Source organism: Pleuronectes platessa, chromosome 15 (assembly GCF_947347685.1).
Source record: "Pleuronectes platessa chromosome 15, fPlePla1.1, whole genome shotgun sequence".
In the NCBI taxonomy this organism is placed as follows: Eukaryota; Metazoa; Chordata; class Actinopteri; order Pleuronectiformes; family Pleuronectidae; genus Pleuronectes; species Pleuronectes platessa.
In genome coordinates this window covers 23,232,425-23,260,077 of record NC_070640.1, presented here as the reverse complement: position 1 = coordinate 23,260,077, position 27,653 = coordinate 23,232,425, and the positions used below count along the sequence as shown (strand labels likewise).

The window sequence follows — 27,653 nt, the reverse complement described above, 5'->3', positions numbered from 1 at the left end:
TCAGGGCTTAGTTTAGATGTCTATCCGGTCTCAAGCGAGTTTTATGGGCAGACACTATGAAAACACAACCCAGACATGCCAATGTATAATCACACAAATATGTAAGAGAAACATGTTAAAAAAGTTGCATGTTTCCTCCAGCAGACATGGTGCAGCATTGGTATTCATTTGGAGTTGTGAGTCTAGGAACCTGACATTGGAAGTCCAGTATTCCCTCTTTAGCTGTGTTTTTGGTCATCATATCCAGCTCTGACTGTCTGCTGGTTGCTGCTAGGCTGAGGACTGTGTGTTAAACATTTTTTTATGTTTTCTTTCGTACAAAAAAATATATATCCCTGCTGCAGGCCCACGTATGGATGAGCTTGACGACTTTAAAACCCAGAACAATGAGCTAACACTCTGTAGAACTGTGTACACAAATGTATATCATAAACACAATTGCGTAGTTAGTCCCATATTCTGCAACTGTTTTGAAATTAGGTTACCCCCCCCCCCATCCTCCCAGAAACACGCATACAAACACAATAATTGCATTCAATGAAAAAAAGCAGTTTATATTCATTTGCTCAGGTGACAGACATCCCCTAATTTATCAACTCAGCATGCACTGATCCTAATAGCAATAGTGACTGATTGACAACATGCGTGATCAGGAGGGGAACATTAGATGTCACCACATGAGGCCTTACCTCTCTCATCCTTTTACCTAATAACTTCAATCAGGTGCCATGGGAAGTGGTGAGGAGCCGTGTTATTTCCAGCATGTGTGGAGGTGCAGCCTGGAGTGGGGGCTGTAGCACTTTGATGTGACTGCATGGCTTCCTGGGAATGTGCTGCCTGGAGGCTTTTTTTCTGGATGGTGACATCTCATTCTCTCCTTTTCAAGATCTGGACTATAAAATAGATCAGATGCTGTCGCCTGGAGCACACCCACTTCCTCCTGCTTTTAACATACTGCTTAGTGTTGGAGGGTTGGAATTTTGATAACACTATAGTATCTATAGTATCCAAATGATGTGTCTACAAAGTAAATATGACATGCTATTACATTTGGAGTCTCTAATTAAGAGGCCACATAATTGTAGTCTACTCAATCATGCTCGGGCTGATAGGAGAGAAGTTGTCAAAGCGATTTGAGGTCAGAAAAGGTTTTTGGATTTCACGTGGTAATGAATGCAGGTTGTCATATTCACGTCTGTGATGGATTTTGACACTTATTGGCCAGGCAAAGCTTCTACAGGCCTTTTAGGCAGAAAAAGGAGACAAACAAATAGAAACTTATTTTAATTCCCACTTCGTGGATGTCAAATTGTAAATAACAATGGCATAGCCCAAGAAAAGGTCAAGTTGTATGTTCAGCATTAACATGACATTTGCAGGTCTTGTAATTCACATGAGTATGACTTCATTACATTTACTTGACAGTGTGACAAGTTGAGGTATAAAGTGCTGAGAGGCAATATAGTGGGTATTGAAAAGCCCAGGTGAATGCTGGGATTAAATGCGTGAGAGTGGTAGCAGTTGTGAGTCCAGGACTGAAAGGTTTCACGACTTTCTTTTTGTCTCAGTGGGATATCCTTGTGTCACGTTATGACTGGGATGAGGCAGAGGAGGCTGCTAGGAGCCTGCTGACGGACAGACAGACTCCAGTAATTAGGTGTTAAGAGAAGCAGTCTACCTTTCCACATTTTATTCCTACAGGCATTTTGAGTATAGATCAATCATAGACACTTCACCTCCTTGACCATGGTGTTTATTTTATGTATCTAATGATAAAACGGGAGCATCTTTTGTGTTATAGGTATGAAATCAGGGATGTTTTAAATGGTGGTGTTAAATTGGGAAAATATATATTGCATGATTTTGTGCTTTAACACAATATTAATAATACTAAACGATAGAAAAGCAAAGAATGAGGAAGACAACCCTTTATATAAAAGGTTTCATAGGCAGTGGATTCATATCTCGCTGGAAACAAATCTCAGTCTTCTGAACGTCACTGTGACTCAGCCGTGCAAACAGATAAGATATGTGGTAAACGGCACTCACTTCCCCTGTCAATAAGGTAACAGCTCAAAATGTTGCAGGTAGAAAGACCTCCTGCCATTCAGAGAGCACTGAAGCAGTCAGATTCTGATGTCAATTCATCGAAACCTTGTCATTAACACCTCTTTTTAAGTTTTTTACTGAGACGGTTTCTTAATGTGAGCGATGAAGTGTCACATGAGTGCAAAATCCCCTGTTTAGTTTATTTCATGACAAAATCCTGTGCATAAGCTGTTATTGTTGTCTTCGCTAATTTGAAGTGAAACTATATGTAATTGAGTTTAAGGTTCCAAGTCTATATGCACAGCTGTCACATGAGCTGCTTTCAGACACACACCGAACTCTGGAGATCCTCCACAGGTTGCATGTGTGAATGTAAATGTTTGAGTGAGAGCCTCCGGAGTTTCTGCCGACTTCCTCCTCCTGACCCCCTGGTATAAAGTCAGCAGATCTCCGGGAGAGCCCAGGTGAGAACACTGCAGGAGAACCTCTGCAGGATTCACCATGAGCGAGTGGGGTTGTTGGTGATGTTTCAAAGTGATTAAGGAAAAACACGTGATCTCTGCAGCAGAATTAATACGGTGCGTCCTCCCTCGGACTGTTGCACCACCCCCTGAATCCTGCAGTGGATTTAATGTGAATGCGTTTGAGGGGATAAACTCCCTCTGCAATGTCCATGTTTGAAAGGAAACCTGTGGAGAAAGTCCTGACCCTATTCTCCAAAGTTCCCCGAGAGGACATTTCTGATAACAGCTATTCAAAGCTTGGACTTCAAGACAAAACATGAAAAAAACAGTTTTGTGAAGTTTGCTTGGGCTGTACAATTTACTCTAAGATTGTTCGTTTAGTATTTCCATGTAGCTTGTGCAGAACTTTATTACAGACAGTAGAGAGAGGTTACAGGGAAATGAGAAAGAGAAATACAATGATGGCTTCTCACAAGGTTTGAGGGCTTAATGTTGCGGTTCACGTAAGCATCTTAACCTCTTTAAAATATGCAGCCCAGTCAGAGACTTCTCCTATCGCATCAAGACCAATCAATTGGTCAGATTTGACAAATATGTTTTTTCTTTACACTTTTAATATAAAATGTTACATGATAGTTACCTGTCACACACCTTTGTTTCAAGGCTTCAGCACACATTGCTCATTCCTTCCAGCTGGTGCAGTTACTTATGGATTAAAGTGGCATTGTGGAAAAGTATGGGTATGAGACAAGGAAGCTATTTATAGAATGTGACTCACTGTTTTAAAAATAGTCCGTTGAGTTCACCAGCATTATGGTGCATACATTGCAATCCCTGTCTCTTTCAAACTGTGTCCTCTGCCACATACATCAAGCATCGCTGTGGAGGTTACTTACTTGTAAATATAATGTAGAAATGAAACATGTCACCTGAATTAGTCTGTGCTGTTCGAAAGGGCTGCCATGGAAACCATTTAGCCCTTTGTCCTTTTTTTGTTTCAACGTCACCTTGATAATCTAAACTTGTACCTGTTTGGAGTATGGGTTGCTAACGTGGGTATGTGTATCCAAGTCCTTTTATTCACAGTAGGGACTTCCGGCTGTTGGCTTGTCGCTGTGTAGTGTGACACATAGTTTTGTTCACTGTAGTTATGGTAGAATAACACGGGCGTCTGGAGTCTAAACCGAGAAATGTGACACTCATTTTTACCCTTTTTAACCATCAATATTTCCATGGCTTGATGATGTGAGTCCTCAGACAACAGTCAAATCAAGTAATCAAGCATTGAAGCTCTGATACATGGGGTCAGAATTACCTTCACAAATATTAAACACTTGTGTATGGATCTTCAAAAATAATTATAAAATAAGTAGTATAAATACGTTTTTAGCTGTAAACCAACCTCTGTAAATTCTGCCTTTGTATTTTTCCTCCTCTCTATCTGTGCAGTTTCTTTGTGGAAACTCACCACTCTTCACTGTAATTTTCTCACAGACTTTATTCACAGTCTCTTTTTTCTCCTTGAACAAATCTGAACTGCAATCTTGGATTCGTGCAGTTTGATTTTACAGTTTAACAAAGGTTGATTTACAGCTACATACTTTGTTTACAAGCTCAAAATCTGTATGATCCTAATTTGAGCCCATACATATGCACACAGCATAACAACTGGCAGAAATAAAAGGATGCACATCACAAAATTTAACTTTAAATCTTGAGCACAGGCTTACAACTGCAGAATCCTTATCCAACATATGTATATAATCATCGCCAGCTAGCAGCTGTTCCTGTCACAAGTATGGCTCCAGGAAATGAGTAATGAATGCCTCTAGGTGACACAAAGGTGCAGAACGGCAGGCACTCAATGTTCAGGTTTATTTCTGTATACATCTTCTCTCTATCACTGTTATTTGTTGTCCAATAATGAAATAGAGATTTGATTTGACAATATGGGGATGTAATGAAAATGTCACCTGCACCACTGCAGCCAGGGTCATTTACTGTAGCTCTGACAGATGCTTCGTTATTTAGCTCTCATCTGATAAAGACTTTTATTGTTTTATCTCTGGAATAGAGAGCTATCTACCGATTCAATGTACAGTATTTAACTATTTCTAGACTACCTGTGCATGCTATTGACAGTGTAATGTTTTTTTCGCCATTGTCAGTGACATGCATTGACAAAGACATATTCACGCTAAATGGAACATCATTGATTTTTTTACCTGCCCCTTGTGCTTTTCCTACTTTTCTTATTTCAGAATATCTGCCATGCCTACGCTGTTGAAATGTGCATTCACACTTATACATGAGCATATTTATGTTTGACAGCACTGTGGTTAGCAGGTGGCAGGTGTGTTTACAGTGTTTGTGTGTCTGAAAGACGTGTTGTTGTGGAAAAGAGGGAAACATTATCGTTTACATCACTGTCTGGAGCCGGAGACATTTGAATATATAAATGTGGGCGGAGTCAAAGGTTTCACATGAAGGTGCACACTCACACAGAGGGACTGGGAGGTACTTATCTCCTCATGATGCCATTACTCCACATATATTTACTTAGAAACGCTTGTATATCCTTTAAAACAACAGCCCCTGAGTGAGACTGTGATGTTTGCTAAAAAAAAAAAAACATCAACGTGCAGAGTCTTAAGATGGACTGGGTGAGTTAGGCCCATGGTACACTAAAAGAAATGTGTATTTACTCTAAAGCACTTCTGTATTGGTATTTTCATGTACATGGATGTGATCCACACATCAGCAGTTGGCATGCTCCTATTTGCTGTTTATGTGATGCACCTATATTATACAGGTGTGTGTTTGGGCTTAAAGCCTCCATGGGGTGTAGTGGTGCCTTTTGCTTGTGAATTTGAGTCATCACAGTGACTGTAGCTTTCTCACAACACACCACATATCAAAAATATCCAGACTGAACCATTTTTACCGCAGAGTTTGTTGTTCATACGCTTGCTATCTCTTCTTGTCCGTTCTGAGGTTTACAGATAAAGCATTTCAGATGTTTTCCTAAAAAAAAAAACATGAATCAGCCGCGATTTGATTTTGTATTTCAAACAAAAAAGACAAAATCTCTCAAGTCCAGCTCTTTCAAGTGGGATTTTAGCTTCTGTTGTTGCTCTGTGACAGAACACCGAAATACATTTTTTAATTACACTTAAATTTGATTAACCCAAGGTTTTGCAAGTTGTTTCTATCTATTTTCTTTAATTTTAATGATTAATTGAATAATTAATCTAGTGCTGTTAATATCGGCTACAGCTATACATTTTATGAAAATTAAATTATGGCAGGCGATCTGTATTTGCAGAATAATTAGATTATATTAAAACATAATCATATAAAGGCTAAAAAGTGTCTGTTTCACCAGCACAAGTGATTTCTATTAAATCTATATAAACTCTTAAACCATTATATTTGCCTCCTTCTCTCGCGGGGTGAGTGGTGAGCATGCGAATCATGTCGCTCCCACTGCTGCCCCTGTTGTGCGCCTCTGACGTACGAACACGTGCTCAGGCTGTGGAGACAGAACATGTCACTGACCGGTGCAAACTTCTTCTGAATAGTTGTCCGCCTGCTCTTTACGAACATGTGCGCTGACACACGTGTGATTCCGGGACCTGGCTCGTTCATGTGAGACCCAAACTTGCTGCAGGAGCAGGGACGCCGTCAGCTGTCGCGCAGACACGGAGGCATACTTCCGTTTTTTTTCTCGTCCTGTTTTGAACAGTAAACAGCGGATGTGTTTTGCACAGTGCAGACACACTGGGTGCTGTGTCTCTCCTCCCCGGAGCTCCGCGGCTACCTGGACACACAATCTGGATTAAGACTAATGAACTGGGGCTGAATAATCTCCCCGGGAGCGTGTACGCGACTCGTTGTCTCGCTGTGGGGTTTGTTATCTCCACCAGGCTGAAGACGATGTCTGTCCGAGGACACTTGGTCGCTTTGTACAAATGCTCACTTCTGCTGTCTCTGAGGATGTTGCTTCTTGTGCCTGCAGGGTTGCCGGTCCGCAGCCAAGGGGACTCTCAGTCCGACAACAAAGTCATGGACAATATCACCGTCCGACAAGGAGAGACGGTCTTTCTCAGGTGAGTTCAAACCTTCCTCACTTTATTTCTTTCTGCTCTTTTTGATTTTTCCTCTGCGTTTTCTTTCCTCTCGCTCCTGCTTTTGAATCCTATTTCCAAAGTTGAGCGACGCTTGCGGGCTTTAGCAACTCCAGTATTAAGTGGAGGGGAGAGAGGAGCACGGCTGGAGCCTTGTCTGTTTTATCATTAGAGAGAAGGATGGAGGGTGGGGGGGCTGTTCTGGGGATTAGTCTCTGTAAAACACTCAATTGAGAAGCCATACTCCTGCTAATCTCCAACAGCTGTTAACCACAGATTGAGTGGTTTAATTGTTGTGTGATGGTGCAGAACTAAAGGTGGAGGGGAAAGGTGTGTGTTCTTGGTGGGAGAGGCGACCGTGCTCAAAGTGTCTGCTGAGGCTGCTGATGAATCGAACACACACACACACACACACACACACACACACACACACACACACACACACACACACACACTCCCTGTAAACGGTGTAGTGATGGGAATGTGTTGGTCAGCAACTCTTAAAGATGGGTGACTGTCTGCGGTGACCTTTCCCCTCCTCTGCGCCCTCAGAGGCTTACTGAGGATGGAGGGATTTGTGCTGCTTTCAAGTGCTGTCGGGAATGTCCAGTGTGTCAACACGGACAGCAATCACACTTGGCTGAGAGGGGAGGGGGCTGTGTGCGATGTGTGGAAGGTGGAGGGCACGGCAGCAGATGGTGGAGCTGCGCTGTTGCGTCCGCACTGCGTGGATGGAAGTGAGTGCACGGATGAGTTGAAAAGGAGTGACAGGGAGGTGTGTTTGAGTCTAAACTCTGCCATTGACATATTGTCTGAGCTATTCTATCCCATAGTAATTACAGTATTTCCACTTGATGGACTTGAGTACAGGATGTAACAAAAGTACCCCACTGATAAGCTTTAGCATATAGGTAACGTGGTTACAAAATCTTCTTTAATAGAAATCCTATATTTTAATGACTTTTTCTCCCAAATCTTTTTACCTGAGCTCACTGCAGTCATTCACTTGTTGGTAATTTAGAAACTATTGGCTCAACTTCACGCATTAAATTAAATAAAACCATTTCTTTGAAAAAAAATTGTACTACAGAACACTGTCTTCTGGAGCATAGAGTACTATCAATAATATTAAGCAAACAATTTATCATCCTCAACACTCATGTCTGTTAAAATGAACAAATAAGCCACAAAAAGCTATTGAACACAGGGTCAGACCCAATATACTGGATAATGCAACATGTTGTTTCTTGCATTAATTCCTACTTGATTTGTTGCTGTACACTGACTCACAAACTGGTCTCTAGGGCGGCCCTGGGGTTCGTTTTGGTTCCAGCAGGTCACCAGTGAGGTGAGCAGGAGCTCAACCTGGCTGTGGCTTCATTGACTGTGAACTCACACGTTGAGGAGTGGAGGCAGCTCAAGATTATAACAATAGTACAGAAAGACAAACCAACACTGTGGTTTTGTGCTTCTCTGGGTTCTTTTATATGTAATACTTTAAGAGTCCCTGTCCAGCACCATGCTGACCTGCATCTGGTTGACGGGGGAACATTTCAAATCCTAAAAGTTTATCACTGCCATGTCCTGCAGTGGTTTTCAGTTTCGACAGTGTGATGGGCCTACTGGGGTAGAATAAATCAATAATAATCCAGCGGATTTACAGACCTTAACTGATAATTCCTCATGTCCTTTGAAGTGGCCTTAATAGGCCCTGCAAATGATGCAATGAGCTGAGGTAGTTGGGGGGGGCGGAAGGCGGCTTCACCTGCAGTGTTGTTTGCATTATGGTCTGCATGATTGTTTATATTAAGCAGTAGCTTAAATATTACGTAAAATAAACTTGTTTGTTAACAATCGATAGAAACGCCCACATCCTGAATTCCACACACATGAGGTACCACAGGCTCTTGTTGAAATGCTGGACAGTTCCAGTCGAGTACTCTACTGTCCTGACTGTCAGCTCTCACTGCTGAGCCCCTTCAGCACCATGGACAGCACTCTGCCATGTCGGTGATTACAGGCTGCTTACCATCATGATGTGAACAAATCAGCAGGAACTCTGTGTACCTGCTGCAAACGTTCATTCATTCTTCTCTGCTCATTAACATAATGTTAGGACTAAGCCAGCCTGCTCAATATGGACAATTGTTGTAGATTAAAATGCATTGTATCTGGAAATTGGCATTATTATAACTCCTCAGCTCAGCCCTACACAGGTCAATTGCAGTGGCAAAGCTGAACATTCTATGATTAACATTGGTCCCCCAGGGTCACTGGTAACAGCTGTTTCAGTCTTAAATTCTGCCGCTGTGCATCGCTTTCATGTCGTTGCTGAGTGCCCACTCATACAGTCTCAGAGAGGCATTCGAATCTAAACCACATGCTGTTACGAGGCGGCCTGCTCGACTTGCAGCCCTGTCCAGTTGTCCACATCTGAATAAGTTCAGTTTCTGCAACTCATCGTTTGTTCCTGAGATTGGGCTCCTCCTATTTTCAAAGCTGTACAGAATCTAGACAACTTCAGTTGTTGAGCAAGCAGAGGATTGTTTTGCCTGATCCGTGCCTTTACGTAAGGTCTGTATCTAATTTAATATGTCAGCAGTAGAATAAATCAGTTTTATATAAGTTCTGTCAGCAGGGTACAATGATGATTTTCAAAATTCGTTCTGGTCAAAGGTTTGTTCTCCTTTTTTCTTTTATTATTACATATGCCCTAGAGACAGTCTAAAGCCAGAATTTTTAAGTGGGACAATGGACCATTTTGTAGGTGTGAACAGGCTGCCTGCCAGCCAGTCAAGACTGGCTTCTTTTCCAGCTCCCACCAGGACAGTTTATAAAAAGCTTTACCCCAACATTGACTTAAGACTCCTTCTCACTCTGTTATTTTATAGTCCACACATACTGGGTTATACAATGACCTGCAGTATTTAACTATTGCTTAAATACAAATAAAACAACAATACTGTATCAGTGATGGGCTTATATTACGACAAAAATATTCAACAGCACATTTGAGGCTCATGAGACATATCTAAGATGAGAAGCACAAAGTATTACCAGTATTATAAATAATGAAAGGCCACCCTCCATCAGCTAGCTGAGCCAATTTGTATTACCTTTATAGTTCCTGGAAAATTTTGATTTGTTGCGTTCCTCTGGCACAAATGATGTTGGAGACGTTGGACTCACCACCCCTGCAGTGCGCTGTGCTAACAAGCTCCCGATTGCCCTTTCTGACAACTGCCAAAACTGAGGGTGGTATCACATTTTAAATTAACGAAAGTTAGAGCTGCCATTTTCCTTTTGTGTTGTTGTCAGCTTTGTGGCCTAAATTGTGGAGATACAGTATAAGTAACACTAATAATCAGTTTATCTCAATGTGTTCTAAGCCCCTCAGTTTTGCTCAGCATTTCAGAATCACAATGTATATAAATCAATTATTGTACAACAATGTGTTGCGTTTTAAACATTGTGTAAAAACATAATAATCCATGAGCACGATACAAGTTCCTTGTTTACAAGTTTTAGTTTCAAATGAGAAAATGTGCAAAACTGCAGCTCTGTTTGTTTCTGTTGATTAGATGAATATATAACCAGAGGCAGAGCATGATTTTTGCCAAATTGTGATGCAGTTTGATTGCATCCAGAACTTGATGATGGGGGAGTCTCTGTCTGATTAACCGAGCTAAGCTTGCCTCACAAATACTGTCTCCCCACTGCAAAAGCAAACTAGAAACTATTTTCAATCAGTGACCATAAGTCTGTATCAAATCCCTTTTAATAAAGGGCCTCCTTTTTGTTCTGAGAGCTGTAGAGCAGCAGAGTATAGCACCTTATGCCACAATGTGGGAAACATTCAGCTACAATAAAATAACATATAGATTGAACAAAATTAAATTGCTGCAAAATAGAACCCGTCCAGAAAGGGCAGTCCATGTTGTACTAGTATCAATTTCTTATTTATAGCCATACGTATATCTACTCAAAATGAAATAAAGTAAGTGTGCTACTATCTTGTTTTACCAGTGGAATAAAACCTTTCAAAGCATAACGATAACAGGAAATATGAAAAAGCATATGGAAGTAGCTGCCCTCGGATTTGTCACTTTATTGAATTTGTATTTTCTTGCTTCTCTTTTCATGATGCTCTGTTGATTGGCGGCTGTCGGCGCAAGGGTAGTTTCTACTCATGTGCAACAAGCTGTTAAATCTCTCTGTGGTTTATGAGGATGGCAATTCAATGCACAGATATTGTGTACGATCAAGTTTTCTGGACAAGCGTGAGACTGAAGGGTTGAACTACAGTATTTTTGGCAGACTGTACACACATCTGCTTATTGGTAGCACTGTGCTTTACATTTAACTAACTATACCCCAACAAAATAAGGGGCACATTAATTCCCCAAGGCTCTGGCCACTCAAATGGACTTAAAATGAGACAGGCTGCCTCCTGAGAGTGCGATTAATAAATGTCACCGCAGTGGCCGAGGTGGGCCGACATCCTCCTGAGACGCTTATCTACCTGCACAGACCACTCTGGTCTCAGAACCGCATCATGTTGCCATTTATTCCCTTCTCGAGCTGCCTGATGAACACATCTGTGATTCAGGTTAAATAATTCACGGATGAGGCTCCAGTCCAAACAGGGCTCTGCTTTTAATTGCCTTGATATTTAGTTTGCATGTAGAAACGTTTGCTTGACACATGCATGTGTTTGTTTTCTTCCATGTTGCTTTCAGATTGTTCAGTGTATTGTTGCTGTGACTGGAGCTCAAGCAGTTTGCACAAAGCCTTGCTGTCATCTATGAAGATATTTCCATCCTGTCCATGTGAGGAGCTAAAGCAGCCCGCTTGTTAGGATGACATTCATTTTATTCTTCATATGCCACGGGCCAAGATCAGAAAGCTGATAATTTGATTTCACAGAGGGATGCTAACGATTCCCACTGTAATTCCATTTTCTTTCACCTCGCATCGTCTAGGCAGGCTGCCATCCATCAGCACCATGTTTTCACTTATTGTCTTCGCCGTTATTGTCCCAGAAAAGACCATCAAAATAAAATGGCACCAGAATGGGATCACTCCACAATTTCATCAGTTAACAAGATTTTATAGATCCCTTACTAATAGAGTTGTAATATAGCTGAAAGCATTTTTCCTCATTTAATTAAGGGCTCCGAGATGAATTTTCGTGCCTCTCCTCTCAGTCTTTATCGCTCAGTATAAGTGGAAAAGAATGACGTCTATGTTGTCAGTGAAATGACTGCACACTGTGAACATGCACAGTCTGTAAATCCTAAATTCCTTGGCTGTGTTCTTTGAATCATTCAGTATGAGGGGATATTAGCAGAGTATAGTAGGGTTCTTGTCACTCTTTGTGGCAGCACATGGATTTCATGAGTTCTCTGTGGTGCGGAAATCTTCCGGACTATTTTGGAATGCAAAGATCCTCAATGTTATGTTACCAGAAAGATTTTACAAATCTAATATCATAATCAGAATATACAGTTTCCCTGAGATCATTGTATCCAGCTTTCATATGTATTTGTCATAACATAGACAAACAAAGGAAAATTTGAACAAATCTGGTTAAAATAACAATTAACCTTAAACTCTTTATAACCAATTTGTTTGCCTCATGGGTGCAGTTGAAACAAGTTACTGTATATAAATATCATCATCTTTTAAACAACATTTTACTCTTTTATATCCATGAGTTACATTCACTTTATAAATGGGAAAAGAGTTTTGTACACCATCTTGCTTCTGTAATTTGATGACTTTTAGGTTGACAATATGATAGCACAGCCTCAATGAAAACCTTTGTTAAGATGGTTTTCAACAATAAAGATACAGCAAGTTGAAAATGTCTCTAATTTCTGAGTGAACTGAGGTTCCATCGGGCATCCAAAGAAAGTGCAGTTGTTAACATATTTAGCCATTAAGTCACAAGTTTCTTTATTATGATTTGTATCTAAATCGAGGACACAATAGATTGTGACTTGTGTTGGATTTCATGACATTAAGTCATGCAGATGCTCTGGGAAACGGCTTGGCCTACTTTTAATACAGTGGATTACAGTCAGGACTTGCTCAACAGTGGAACAACAGTGGCTCATCGTCAGTAATTTCGGGAAGTTGTCTTTTTTTCTCTCAGTCTCCCCTCTCTCACTTGTCTCCCTTTGAAGTGATTTAATTTCGCCATGAATGCTGTCCAGGAAATTACAAAGGCACTGTAATGAAGTGCGGCTGATTGGACGAGTGCCCTTGTGTGAACATTCATTTTCCGGTTATCCAGGAATTTTGAAATGAGTAGGCTACTGAGCAGGTCAGAGCGAGCAGATTGATTTTTAAAGCCGTAACCCCCAGCAATGTGAAACTTTCAATTTTGCGAAGTTGATAATCTGATCGGATTGTTCCCCAAGTAACCAAATTGAAGCTGGTGTTTAGTTTTATCAAACGACTTAAGCCTGCAAATAAACTACTCTATGTAAAACCTTAACCACTGTTTCAGAAATTCGAGGTAAATCATGTTTTTACATGGGGAAGCTGTGGCTCAGGAGTTAGAGCGGGTCGTCCACTAATCTAAATATGAACGGTTCGATCATCGTCTTTCCCATTCCGCATGCCAAAATGTCCTTGGGTATGGTACTGAACCCCAAAATTGTCCCTGATGACTGTGCCTTCATGATTTGAAACATGATCTGTAATTAATTAAATTCATACTGGATTGCAATTATATTCTGAACACATGAAAATATGGTCAATAATTGATTTAAATCTTTTGGAGCTGATTAAACCCCTTGAAGTCAGAAAGTATCCTCATGGGCTCAAGATGACTTGCATGCTACTCTCCACCTGATCAAGGATATTAAGCTTTTACAGTTATATAAATTGTATGTCTCACCCACAGGTTGATGGGATCACTTCGTAGGAATAAGACATACTGTAATGGAAACACTTAGCCATGTCTAAACTGCTTATTTCACTCATTTTATATATATATATATATATATATATATATATATATATATATATTTATACAATTGAGACATGGTAACAAGATTAAATTTGACTTTGAAAGGTGTCTTTAACACTTCAATATAATTATTACATTATATACTTTTTGTTTCATATCAGAATACAGTATATTAGGTTGGTATTGAGCATGTGGGTCCTGTCTGGGTATTAGAAGGGGAATTAAGTGGAAGAGAGGGGGAGTGCTCTGGATTATGTGCTTAAAAGATTCTCAGCTCCACCTCCCCTTTAGCACAAAGATATCAATACTATAGGACCCCATCCTCGCTCACTCACACACACACACACACACACACACACACACACACACACACACATGCATGCACACGCACACGCACACTCTGTGTTTTACACAGAACTCCCACAGAGGTCATAAAATCTGCAAAGGTATCAAGCATAATTGGGTAAAAAAATCAATAAGTTATACAGTAATGACAAACAAAAAGGTTCTTCTGGGTAGAAGTAAAGGGTTTGAGCAACAAACAGACAAAAATGCAGAGTAGAAAATCTGCTTTAAACATTTCCGACAGTTTGGTCTTCAAGTAGGGAAATCAAAGAAACTGAATGGAGGCATCGTTTTTTGGCTACAGTCACATTTTCTCTTTTTTTTAGGATCTCTGTATCTGTATCTATTAATCGAGAAATTTTATATAATGATTATAGTAAACAATAGTTGTAGTACAATACAGTCTTCAAATAAAGCTTTCATTTGATATAACTCACAATCAGTGTTGGATGTGGAGCGATACATTTATACGAGCAGCTGAACAGTCTGATATTTGAAGCAAACCTGCTCATACTCCTAGCCTTGTTTACTTATTCAAACTACACTGTAAATGTATGCATCTGTGAGTGGCTCTACACACCAGTGGTAAACAGACACGGTAGCTCCAGTATCTGGTATCTTCTGCCCTTGGAACGATTAGTGAGAACAAATGAGGGATAGAATGAGCTTGTCTGATCAGTGTGAGCACCTCACCTCTTCTTCCATTCAAAGGCAGCTGGCACTCAGGTGGAAAACAAGCTGCTTTAAGTAGTGTTCAGCCATGACAAATCTAACAATCTTCTTCTCTGGCTGACATAAGTTTTTAGTGACTTCACACTTCAAAGTGGAGAGACAAGGAGAGTGGGGTTAGAACAGGTAGGGCTCCGGGCTGAAGCTCTAACACACCCTTCATGGCTGATCAGAAAGTGCCTGCCTGCGTGTGTAGTGCCTGCGTGTGCCTGTGTGTGTGTGTGTGTGTGCACTTGTCTTTGTTACCTCTTTAGCAAAGCACACACAGTGACTGTCAGGACCAGTATACCTCAAGGGGACCAAAGCCTTGTATGTGTGCTAGTTGTTTATCTCTTTCCTTATACAACAATAACTTGGGTGAGGATTAACAGGAACGGGTAAAATATACTGAGCTCCTATGTCATTCTAAGAAGAAATATTAAGCATCAGTGAACTTTGGTCATGGCAAGTTTTCAAATGTATCACATAGCAGTATTATACATAGCTTACTGGGTAGCTCCCTCGCCCTTCCCTAATATCTGAGTGTTTGTTTGTACGTTTCATATACAAAACCGTGCCCCCCATACTCACCCTGCCAGGGCTGAAGTGTCCACTTATAAGGTTTCAATCGGGGGGGGGGGGGGAGTTGCTGCACGTGAAAATATTCTGCTGCAGTGAGTGTCCTTCCTGTTTTAATTTTGCTTCAGAGGTCAGCAGGGACATTGGATGTGATCAAGTCTCTGCGCTCTGAGGGTTATGGTTGTTGGGAAGATTGCAAAGGAGTGTATGTGTCGGAGAGGAGGAGAGGGCAAGGTCAACAACAGGCACCAAGTGTTATATTCCATAAAATAGCTAGATTTATTTGACAGGCAATTTAACTATGAGTGCATCAACATGTAATACACTCAGTGTAGTAAATCATAGTTATTCAGGTGTGGGAGGGATGTAAAACATGCCTATGGGGGTTTAACCTCTATCAGACAAAGGTTTCCCCACTGCTCTAGGTTGTGCCACAATGTATCTGTCATTCTGTGTTACTCCGGTTCAGAGCAAGTATCTTGACATCTTCTCGCCACAGCCTGCAGATATCCATTCATAATCCCCATGACATTGTGTCGCTTGCCCTCATCAGCTGAAAACTCTGCACCAATTCTATAGACCCATATCAAGATATGAAATGCATCTGTATTCCTGTTCTCACTTCAGTTCTTTTCCTCTATCCTTAGTCCTTTAATGCTGTTGCATCAGGAATGGAATTAAAAAGTGTTTTCTGTTCTCATTCTGCTTACAGAATAATAACTGTGTGCTGAATAGTAATATATCATTTACATTATAATGAAAAAAACAGATGAGGATACCTAGTCACTCTTCGCTCTTCCAAAAACGAAATGAGAGCATTGAAATGTCCGCCATGACAGCGTAAAAATGTCTTATTTCCAGGTCAGGTTAGGGTCAAGGCTTGAGTTACGGTTCAATAAGGGACTTGGGATGTAACAGTGGACGCTCATGGCCACCCAAGGAATACTGAAGAATGTTTTTGTGACTCTCGACTTTTTCTTTAGTACCACCATCAAACCAATGCAAGAAGTCGTGGTGGTTAAGAGGCAGATTTCCGTGGAATTTACTGAGCATACAAATACATGCTTCCTGGAACAATTGCAGTCCTTGTGGGTGACACAGAGGTCACTTTTACAACTTTGAAAAGCTGCTTAGAAGATTTACCACGCACAAGATTATAAAGGTTATAATTGTTATAATGCCGAACAGCTTCATGATCAAACATTTGCTATTTTGATTGAATGATTTTTTTATTTCAGCAAATATATCATTCTTTATCTGTTCATCATAATACAGGAGTATAATAAAAATTGAGCTGAATGATCCTGTCGTGTAAACTACTTGATTAAAAGAGTTCACTCAGCCGAGTAGAACAGAGTGTAATTGCAGTTTGTGTTTTGTGTTGCTCAGTGCTCCTTAAACCTAAATTGTCAAATTTACATCATCTCTTTTGTCTTGAATTGATTGTTCCCAAATGCGGAGCTTGTTCCAGATGGTACTTGTACGTGCACAAATGCCATTAAAGTAAAATGCCCACCGGGCTTTTAATATTTAGGGCAGTTGATAAGTCAGTTATCATCAGTCTGCAATGAGGATGCTAAGGTTCTATTCCTGTGTATCGCTGCTCCATTAACCAAACAGAGATGCGATGCACTGCTGGGAGTCATATTCAGGATAAAGTGAAATCAGGTGGTATTCGAGGCAGATTAACATCCCTTGAGCAGCAGTTCACCTCACTTACCTAAAGCACTCCGATGTCTGATTCTATAGTGGGAGCAGAGATCCACTATACAAGAGATTAGGGAACTCTTCATGCACCAATTTTTTAATGCACCAGGGAGGTTTACAGAGAAGGTAAGGCAGGGATGTTTCTAGTCACCACTACTTTTGTTCTTAGACTCTTTCCTCACGTCTGAGAGGGTCTGTGTAACAGTGCAACGCAATATACGGATGCAGGTGTAGAGCTGCAGTATTTTTGTGTTCATTCAGAGAGAAATACACTCCTGGTGTTTCTATTCATCCCTGTAATACAGTATGAAATGAGAAACAGTCCCAGAGTGCAGCATTTACTTCAGCTTGCCTTCTTGAAAAGTATCTTTTGTCGTTTTCTTCTTTGAAAACCAGTAAAAATTGTGCAACAATGAACAGGTTATCTCAGCTTGATAAAGGATGCACTGAGCTCTGTGATTGCCTAACAAACACATGCTTGGTATTCTGCTTTAGTCTTTGTGAAGCACATCATTTAAAATGATTTTTTCCCCCTACAAATCTCACTAGAAACATCTTTTGAAATCTTTGGACAAACATGCTGTTTCTAGAGGATGACAAATCAGTAAGTTGGGAAGTAATAATAAGCCAACAGCCTTTATTGAATTTGAATGCTCTTCTGATTCTGCAAATCAAATGTATCCCCTTTCAGATCTATTCGAAGTTAGTTGCAGTCTATGAATTAAATTGTTTCATTATTCAATTTACCTCACGATACTGCAAACTTCATCAGACAAAGTTTACATATTAATGTTATGAGGTTTCCGTTAGGGCATTAATTGACATTTGAGCTTTTGCTTCTCACTTTGACACCAAACCCTTCACCTTGTTCGCTGTCTCTCCTCTCCTCATGTGACAAAACTCTGCTGCTCTGTGATGTGACTCTATTACTGCATAGAGCAGACATTCTCAGTTTATGACTGCCGCCTCAGACTAAGTATTGCTAACTAATAGCTAGGGGTAAAGTAGAGATTTTAATTTGATAAATGAGGGTGCTGCCGCTGATACACGAAAACATGAAATAGAGGCTTGCAGATTATGTAATAAGTGTGTACCTGAACACTGTGTAAAGACAGTAATGCTGATGTAGCATTAAGATGGATTTGCACTCGTTGGAAAAAGGGGCTCCAGCTCCTATGTATAGAGTTTAATTAATAATCAGTCTCAAATCATTTAGTCATGAATTCTTGATTCACTGGATCTACCTTCTCTACTTCAAAAGAACACACAATGAAACAATAGATACATAACTATGAGATTTAATAACTATGAGGAAGGGAATATTTACAAGGATGATTAATATGTAAAATGGAATGTATGATATATTTGAGAAATCTAGATTTATAGAATTGGACAGTTGATACGTTAAACTATGGTGAAATTATTATAGCATTGTTATCAGCCATGTGAAACATGCAATTAACTTGTTTTTGGTTTCCTGTCCAAAATTGAGGTTTCATAGCGTAGGGATTGTGAAGAGTTCAACCTGGAGGTCAGAGTATCTGGTTTCCTACCTTTGGCTCAGTGATGCCTTGAGCTAGGCCCGGGATGTCAGCTCAACTGACCACCACACATCTATGGAAGTGATTCAAAATGGAAATCGCAATCCCAACTACAGCAACTGAATATTTCAAGGAAAGCATTGTATATGCTTTATATTGCAAGTGAAACCTTTCTATACAAATAAATACAGATGGAAACTAATGTATGGAAATTACAACACATCACAGAATCTATTACTTCTATATGTGTTTTGTTGTTGCATTTTAAAAGCTGTGTTTTATTATTTTTCCGTTATGATGACACAACAGGAGTCAATCACTGATACTTAAAAAAAAAAAAAAATGTATGCAGCGACTGTTAATGATGTTTCTGAGACAACTGACGTAAATAGGATGATGATTGTTCTATATTCCCGTCTTCACCATGTACAATGTTTTTGTTCTTCTTGGGATTTCCTGGCTGTTGAGTGTGATAATAGTCCACTTCTGGTGTCTACAGGGTGTGAGTGGTTCCTTTAGGTGTTGTTGCTTCTCGTCTTGAGCCTGAACACTTCTTGGCATATTTTCAGTTTGGTGCCACGGGGTTGAATGTCTCCTTGCTAATGTCCAAGTGGGCAGTAGGAGACAGAGTAAGTATTGATGTGTACGTCTGGGATTCCTGCTCCTCCAATATGAAAGTTCTTCTCTTAGTCACTGTGTACAGCAGAGTCCAAGAAAGCCAAGTTGCTTTTAATGTCCTCTTTTGTAAACTTGTTAAAGCTTTTACTTCCAAAGTTTGCTTCTATTCCATGTGTCATCAAATATTCCTTATCCTATCTTAGGCCCTGCTTCAATGTCGAGGTTGGCCACCATGCTTTTGTCTGTAAAACCACCCGTTTGCACTGAAAATAGAAATAGCTAAAGCATCAGCTAAAATAATAACTAAAGCCATGGACAGCTTCATTGCAACCGACCTACAGCCATTTTCTGTAGCCTAAAGCAAGAGCTTTAGAAAGCTGCCTGCAGTGGAGCTGGAGTTAAAATACGAAGAACCATCAAAGAAACAAAAAACCTTTTCAGTGTAGTCAAACCAAATCTCTACAGAGAAACAAGATGGGATGTGATGGAACGCTTGAAGGCAGCGACCTGCATTTGGCTAACAACAGAAAGGTGGACCACTTGTACTACACTGAGCTATATCACAGCACATCAATTCAGCCATTGCAGAAGTCCATAAAGCAACTGCAGGAGAATGGGGGCTAAACATTTCCGTGGTGACAGACAACACAAGAAACACTGTGAATGTAGGAAGCTGTAGTCGTTTTGGATCTGTACTGCAGCAATTGGCAGTAATATTTGATTTAGGGGATTCAAGACTTTCAGTGTCTCATATTAAGTGCTTTTGTTTTTATCACAGATTATATTACGCAAACTTAATTTATTTAGCATTTTATTTTATTCCCTGCTATTATTATTATTATTATTATTATTATTATTAGGGATGCACCGATCTATCGGCCGAACATCGGTAGCGGCCGATATTCGCCTCGTTTACTGATATCGGCTTATCGGTAATAAACATGACTTTCACCGATATCATTGGCCGATGTTCATATTTGTGGTAAAACCGCTGGGCACGTGCCGCGGCTGGGGGAGCAGTCGCTCCGTCGCCCTCCTCTCCGCGGCCAGAGGCTCAGTGTGCGGCACCGGGAGGTCCTCATCCGGTGGCACCTCACGGCGTCGCTGGTGCGGGGGCTTTCTTTCTCTTGGACCGCGGGGGGGTGTCCATCGCCGTCACGGAAGGCGGGCCGTTGGAGGGGACCGGGTACGCGGTCAGCGGCGGCCACTCTGGACGCGTGTCGGGCCCTCCTCGCTGATCACCTCAGCTACGGCGACCGCTGGGGGAACCCTCCGGCTGGCGCCTAGCAGCTGACTGAGAACTGGTGCGGACCAGGGGAATCCGACTGTTTAATTAAAACAAGCATCGCGAAGGGCCACGGTGGGTGTTGACGCGATGTGATTTCTGCCCGACACTCAAAACAGGTCAAACTGAGGAGGCCTTGTTAAGTTATCTTGACTCACGCAGTGTAACTTGGTGTAAAAAGTATGAACGTAGCGTCTGTTTAAGTAGTTTATTCTCATGTGCACCGGCTCTATTCATCCGTCTCATGCACAGGTAACAAGGGAATTGACAACATACGTTATACACACAGAAGCCGTAACACCTCTAATAAACGGGCAATACTGCTACCGTAAAAGAATGAGAAGAGCGTTCTCTATAATGATACTTTAACAGGGCTGTTTTAGACAGGGTAAAAAGGTGCTGTTTTAAAATACCCTTGTGGTATTTTGACCAAAATATGTTACAGTCATTTCATTAAGATCCCAAGGAACCATTTCAACTTGCGGAAAAATGGTCATTATATGTCTCTGTTAAATAAAGTTGAGTTAAATCAAAGATTGTTTCATAAATCTGATTCAATTTGTGTCATTAAAAGATAAGAGTGATGAAGGGCTGAACATTTTTTAAATAGTGCTTTTTAAATAATGATTTAATTATTTTTCTGGCACAAAAGGGTGAATGAATAACAACAAAAAGAAAATAAACAAATATCGGGATCGGTATCAGCTATCGGCCAGATTGTTATTTTAAATATCGGTATCGGTATCGGCCAAGAATTTCCATATCGGTGCATCCCTAATTATTATTATTATAAACAGTCTGCTATCCCCAATAGGGTTGGATCTAAACTTAATTTTTCTTCAGAAGAAATTCAGACTTCATAGCAACTGCCCATTACATATTGTTGTTCTTTCCCCCCATTATTCACTTAAATAGTTTAACTAGTTTTTTTAAACTATTTATCATTCCTCATGAGGAGAATGATGAGAGGAAACAACAAACATTCCTGTCACAATTGAGTTCATAGCCCAAGTATGTCAAGAATAAAGGAAGTCTAATAGTTTGAATATGTCTTTTCTCTCCAAGAACTATGCTAATCAGATCCAAGGATTGATAAGCAGAGTCAGGATTGATCAAATTGAAACGATAGACAGCCTTAGTTTCAAACCCCAAGTGACTCATTCAGACCGTCTAAGACCAGACAGCTGCAATTTTGATTTCACTTCTCAATGCCCCGGTTATCTTAATTTTAATCAAAGTAGATATGGTACTTTAAGCAATGAGCACAGTTTGCATTTGGTGTTACAAACCTCTTCTTCCTGCTCAGATTTTAAATGAAAAGGCACAAAAAGTGCTTTAGTTCTAAATCAAAAAGAGCAGGTGAACTGTTGCAGGCAGGTCTTCATATTCAGAATTAATAAAGACTTATATGTGATATATTGTCCACAGAGTCAATCAGGGACCAGTTCAATGAGTCCCTAAGTGCTATTTCCCATAATGCATTCTCATTCACCAGTGTTGCATGCTGGGCTGATTGCAGGAGGGGCCTTTCAGTTCCTGCTTACAGTTTGACAAACTGTTGTTGTCAGTGGAGTGGAAGCAGTGCTGTGATGGCTGCACCAGTCAGTCTGTGTGTCTGTTCATGTACGTGTGTGTTTGGGATAAATAAATGTATTGTGTGTATGTCTTAGTGACAGAAAGAGAGAGAGAGAGAGAGAGAGAGCGACAGAGAGAGCCTCAAGAAGGCTTACTTTCAAATATTGTCGTTATTATTTAGCTATTATTTACTATCATGAAACCTGGGGGAGGGATTTGATATGTGTCAGGCAAGAAACTGTTACATTTTGGTCTGTATCTGAATCCTAGAAAATAATAGGGCATTTTTTATATACGTTTTCCTAGGAAAAAATTCACCGATGTTGAAAAAAAAAAATCGGACACAATGAGTGTGTGGAATTTGGAGCAGCTTGATTCAATTTAAGGGGACGATTGGGCCTTGTAGCTTTATGTGTTCTACAATCTGCTATTCTATTTTTAAATGTTTTGCACTATGGACAATTTCTGTTTGCACTTCTCTTTAAGTCAAATTATATACATCTCCATCTTATTAATCCATCTTGGTTTTAAGTGTTACGGGATTCTTTATATTGTGCTACACTGGAGTTGCTGTCCGGTCAGGAAAAAACACATTTGAGGAAAAAGTACAATCTTGTGAAGACAAGCTTTTATCTTTTGTTGTGGTGGTAGTGGATAAATAGTTAAATTCAAGTTTTAACTGATATCAGCATTTAAACCATTACAATATGACCTCACTGTTCTTTTATGTCTCTCCCTCACTCTTAAGAGCAGACTGCAGATAGCTCTCACTGCGTGCCTGCGTGTGTTTGTGTGGGTGTGTTGTATATGGGACACAGAAAAATCCTTATAATACACAGTATAGCCAGTAAAAATAAATCCTATGCGGTATCACACCACATGTTGAAATACTTTTCTGCTCTTATTTACATGGCACATCTTGAATTAATCCCATTAGATGTGCTTCGGCACTTTCACTCACTGTATGGTAAAACAACGTAACAGCCATATTAACCAGTATTTTCAGTAAATTCTTTCTATGAACAGCTTGTTTTTAAATGATTTATGTACAAAGAATGTGATCTAATGTGAAAAGGTTTTCCTATTCAAGTACAAGTTCTTGGAAGTCAGTACAGTCTGTGAAGTGAAGGGCACCTCAGATGAACTTAATAACAATTGGTTTAGTGCATCTTTATTGACACTGTGCAAATGAGGTCCTCAGATCTAAGAACTATGCAAGTCTCCTGTCGACTCAAGCGACTTCCAAGGTGGCAGTAAAAAGGGAGAGTTGACAAGTGGATAAATCAATCAAGGCATTTCCACATCACACATGCTCTTGAGACAGCAGCTAAACACAGAGGGTCTAATGAAGATAATGACCACGGCCTCAGCACTGAACAACAAGGGACGGCACAGAATGCATCAAGCAGAGAGGTGCGCCAGTGATCTGAGGCCTTCTGTCCCGCTCCTTATTATTTGGGGATAAAAGGCTGTCTTTGTTTTCTCATTGTCATCTGAGCATCTCGCATCCACAAATTGCTGACCCTGCTGTATTTCTGTCCCGCATGGTCATAGATGTATAATGCAAATTCACAAAAGACAATCAGAAAACATATGATCTGAAGAGCTTCAGTAAGATAAGCAGCATAAACTGATCGGGTCCCCCTGTTATTACAGAAAAGGGCAGGAGCAGAATGTCTTTAATCAGATTAAAGAACACAGCTCATAATTCCTCTGGAGATAGCTGCTACTAATCCAGGACCAGATCTTCTGTTGTGGTCAGACACACTGTGTGTCGTATTCACTGGGAGGATGAAAGTTTATTTAGGAAAAAAAAAGCCTTAGATATACAGAGCAGAGTGAGGGTAGCAACCCAGTGGAGGGGGACTTTAGAAGTTTCTGTTCAGTCCCTGTTAACTGGATTGAATGTAAGAGAGCGTAGCGTAAAGCAGGCAGTGAACAACATTACTGACCCATCAGCCATTTCCAGTGAATGTCAGTGGGATAGAGGGCGAGTGACAGCACTAACTCCTCCAACACAAATAAACATAGATGCTGGTTGTCTTTACATTCGGTTGAGACAGATGGGATTGTACCAGCGGCAGGCCAAGCTGACTCGTCAACACATTGATAAGAATACAACTCGTTGGAGCATACCTGCTTCTTGTATACTGCACCTTTTGTTGGCATAACAACAATGACAAACACTCTGTATTATTGTACATTTTGTAAATGGGGGGGGCTATACAAATAAAATTAAATTGAAAGTTATGGGAGAAATTGGTGGTGGTCTCCTCCTGGTTTCATACATCCACCTGACCTGCTCATAGTGCTGACTTTGCTGCTCTGTGTATTAAACTAACTGACTTCCTCCTCCGCTCACTTGAACAGCATAGACCTCTGGGTCGTAATAAGCTGCCTCACCTTTTCTGTTTTCAGCTAGAGGACAGTCGTGTGACTGGGGCAAAGAGAGGCAACTACAGAATCAGAAAACCATTGACCTGTGATGTTGTGGGCAGAAGTGCAGCACTTTAGTTGGTGTGATCTCTGGCTGTCGTGCTCAGTAATGCTGTGTTTAATGCTACAGGTGCTTTTGCATCACAGGTGGTAGGTTCGTCAGATCTTTCATCCTAACGCCAAATTGGATCAACGTAGTAGAATGTCTTGGCATGTTAATATACAACTCGGCAGTGTGCGTTTTTGTAGTCTTCTGAGAAATACTGTTTTGTTTGCTGCTTATCTGCAACCACTCCTCTGCACTCTGCATGTGTGATTATCTAAATGTTTTCTGAGCGGGGGCCTCGTATTACTCTGTATCGCTGGGAACCCAGCAGAGGGCCAGCTCTCACCTCTTGTTCTCTTTGTTCTACGTGTGTTTAAATATGTATAAGGCATCTGTTTTCCCTCTGCTTCGACAAGGTGCAGTGGCCACTTCTTTATGTTGCAGCCATTTATCAGTTGAAAAGTGTAATTCAGGCAGGCAAGCTACATCTGGAAACCCAGTGAGAAACATTTATCGTCAATAGGGTCATGCTCGGCAGGCAACTAAGTCAAGCATGTCACCATTTCACCATTTATATGCCTGATCTTATTCTCAAGGTCAAGTGCTAACTTCATGTCAAGTATTGTTTGTTTTTTCAGCAAGATGTGCTCTTGTGACTTTCTTTCCCACAACACCCATCAAACAAAGACAAATAATAGAAAAAATACTTCAGATATGACACTTGAATCATCAGGGGAGGAGATAAAGAGCTCCAGGCTTTTGCCCAGGAATACACAACTTTTTTATGTACTTTGATTTAGCATCCTTCAAGAATTGCTCAATGAAGCTAATACACCTTTTATAATTGACATCAAAATAAACATGTGAAAATGTAACTCGTATACTTCTCACATTTATTAACTTGATGATGGAAATATGTAAATCTTAAATGCCATATAGCACAGCCCATGTATAGTCACATAACACTGCAGTGTGTTAGAGCTGAACCTGAGGAATTCACCAGCCTGTGATCATTTAGGCTCAAATATTTATAATGGAAAATGTGTCTTTGCCATTGAAACTGCCTTGACAGAACAAATGTTTCTCCCCTCACTCTCCCTGAGATGAATTCAGTAGCATATCCATCAGTGTTCAAGGACAGTGTCTCAATGAGCATGTGTATGGTAGAAGTACTGTTCGATTAAAGCGTATCCACACGTCACTTTCCAAAAATAAGAGATCATCTACTGACCAGAGGAGGGCTGTGACGGTTTTACATTTTGACATTATGATAAGGCGGTGGACTAGTGGCCAGAAAAGGTCTTTGGTTCGTCTCTGGTTCGACTCCACGGAGAAACAACAAAAAGACGAACCTGGATTGATATGTCCAAAAATCCAAGAGGATTCTCCCTACCCTGTCTAGTGCCCCTGAGCAAGGCACCTTACTCTCCAACATCTGCTCCCCGGGCGCTGTACATGGCTGCTCACTGCTCTGTGTGTCCTGCATCAGATGGGTCAAAAGCAGAGGTTAAATTTCCCTACAATTGCATGTCTGTGCTAGCCTGGATGCCAGACGAATTTAGCCCCGCCCACAACATTTTTGGTCGGGCAGTTCGGTCTGGAGTCGCTCCGTTGGGAAAAAATTATGCCCGACCGGGCCAATCAGATTGTCAGGGCGGGCTTTATACGATGATTGACAGATGATCAACGGTAACGTAATCAACCACGTCATCACAGTGCCCTTGGGTTGAATTCGTTTTCAACAAACATGCCTGCCGCTGGCGAGCTGAGATGTGTAGATGCTGCCATTGAGTCTGTTTTAGAAGACATCGACAGCGCATTCATTTTGAAAGAGGAACACAGAACGTGGAGGCGACGCCAGAGCACCGCGCTAATCCCTATCGCTTGGCTGTTCACACCGGACGCTGAAGCGACGCTGAACCGCCGGGCAGCGCTAATAATATCACCCGTTGATCCAGTAGTTCGCTGCACGGCTTTGTGCCGGTCACACCGGAGGCTGAAGCACCACGCTGCGCCAAGGCTGCCTCGCGGTGCTTCAGGCTCCGGTGTGACCGGCACAACGTTTTAACATGGGAGTGGATGGGAGCCAGCTGTTATTTAAGGCTTGGCGCTGCGCTGAAGCGTCCGGTGTGAACCCGGCGTTAGTAAATAACTCACAATGCGTTGCTTAGCATACGTCACATACTACGTTGCTCTGACTGGTTGTAGGTCTATCCAATTGAGCGAAGAAGAATTTTACTTCCTGGTCAGTTGAAACACGCCCCATAATCACAGCCCAATGGAGCGGTCTCAGACTCACATTCTGACTAGAATTGTGGGTCTGAAAACGTCAGGCTATGTCTGTGCATGAGTTTGGGATAAATAAATGTATCTTAATCTTAATAACCATCACAGAAATTATATTTGACAATTATTGTTACTTTCAGTTACACTAATCTTTAAATGAAGGATAAAAGTAGTATCATTTTGGTTGAACATATTAGTTTGCATATTTGCGACACTGCTGGAGGAAGTATACACATCCCTCGCATTTTACTTTAAGATGACTTTTTTAAATGCTCTTTATTTTGTATGCAAACCTTATTTAACTTGAAATGAGAAAATATTGATTTTATTATTAGAGTACACAACTGTGATGAAATGTATCAAATTCAATACGTTGAATTTTACTTACTTAATTTTATTTGTTAGTTTGTCAGATTTTGACTTCAATCAGTCATTGATATAACTACTAGGCTACGTCAAGATAATCTTTTTGATAGACTGCTAAACTTGACTTGACTGGAATAATGATTTGCTGTGCATACTTTGTTTCTGTCAGATTTGTTTGTATTTAAGAGAAGATTATTAAATAAATATTATTCTCACAAGTATTTACATTTTTTTGTTTTAAATCCATTATTATATAAATCTAGTAATACAAAATAATTGTTAGATTAATCGAAAAAACAATCGTTAGATTAATCGATAAAAGAAGATTTGATAGGTGCAGCCCTAGTGACGACACACTGAGCATCAATCCAGATATTCTCTGTAAACATTGAGATCTTCTGTAACACCTTTATATTTTTCTTATTGTCAACAAATTCCATGGAAAAAGCAAAAGCCACAACTTGTTAGTTTGTCTCTGTGCTGACGTCTTTACCTTGTTTGTGTCCTTGGCACCGGTTCCCTTTAGAAATGGCTCACAAAAG

The 27,653-nt window shown here is 40.6% G+C and overlaps 1 protein-coding gene across 3 annotated transcripts in view; it reads left to right on the top strand.

Moving 5' to 3' along the window:
- The window catches only part of ntm (neurotrimin), a 147,972-nt gene that overhangs the window by 33,273 nt on the left and 87,046 nt on the right, over positions 1-27,653 (top strand). For 2 of the 3 annotated variants that reach the window (XM_053442280.1, XM_053442279.1), the window contains exon 1: positions 6,195-6,622. In XM_053442280.1, coding sequence (XP_053298255.1) covers positions 6,450-6,622 — 173 coding nt within the window. In that variant the 5' untranslated portion in view covers positions 6,195-6,449. Of the gene's footprint in view, positions 1-6,194; positions 6,623-27,653 lie in introns of those variants that run through there. The other variant, XM_053442281.1, reaches the window with a different exon arrangement.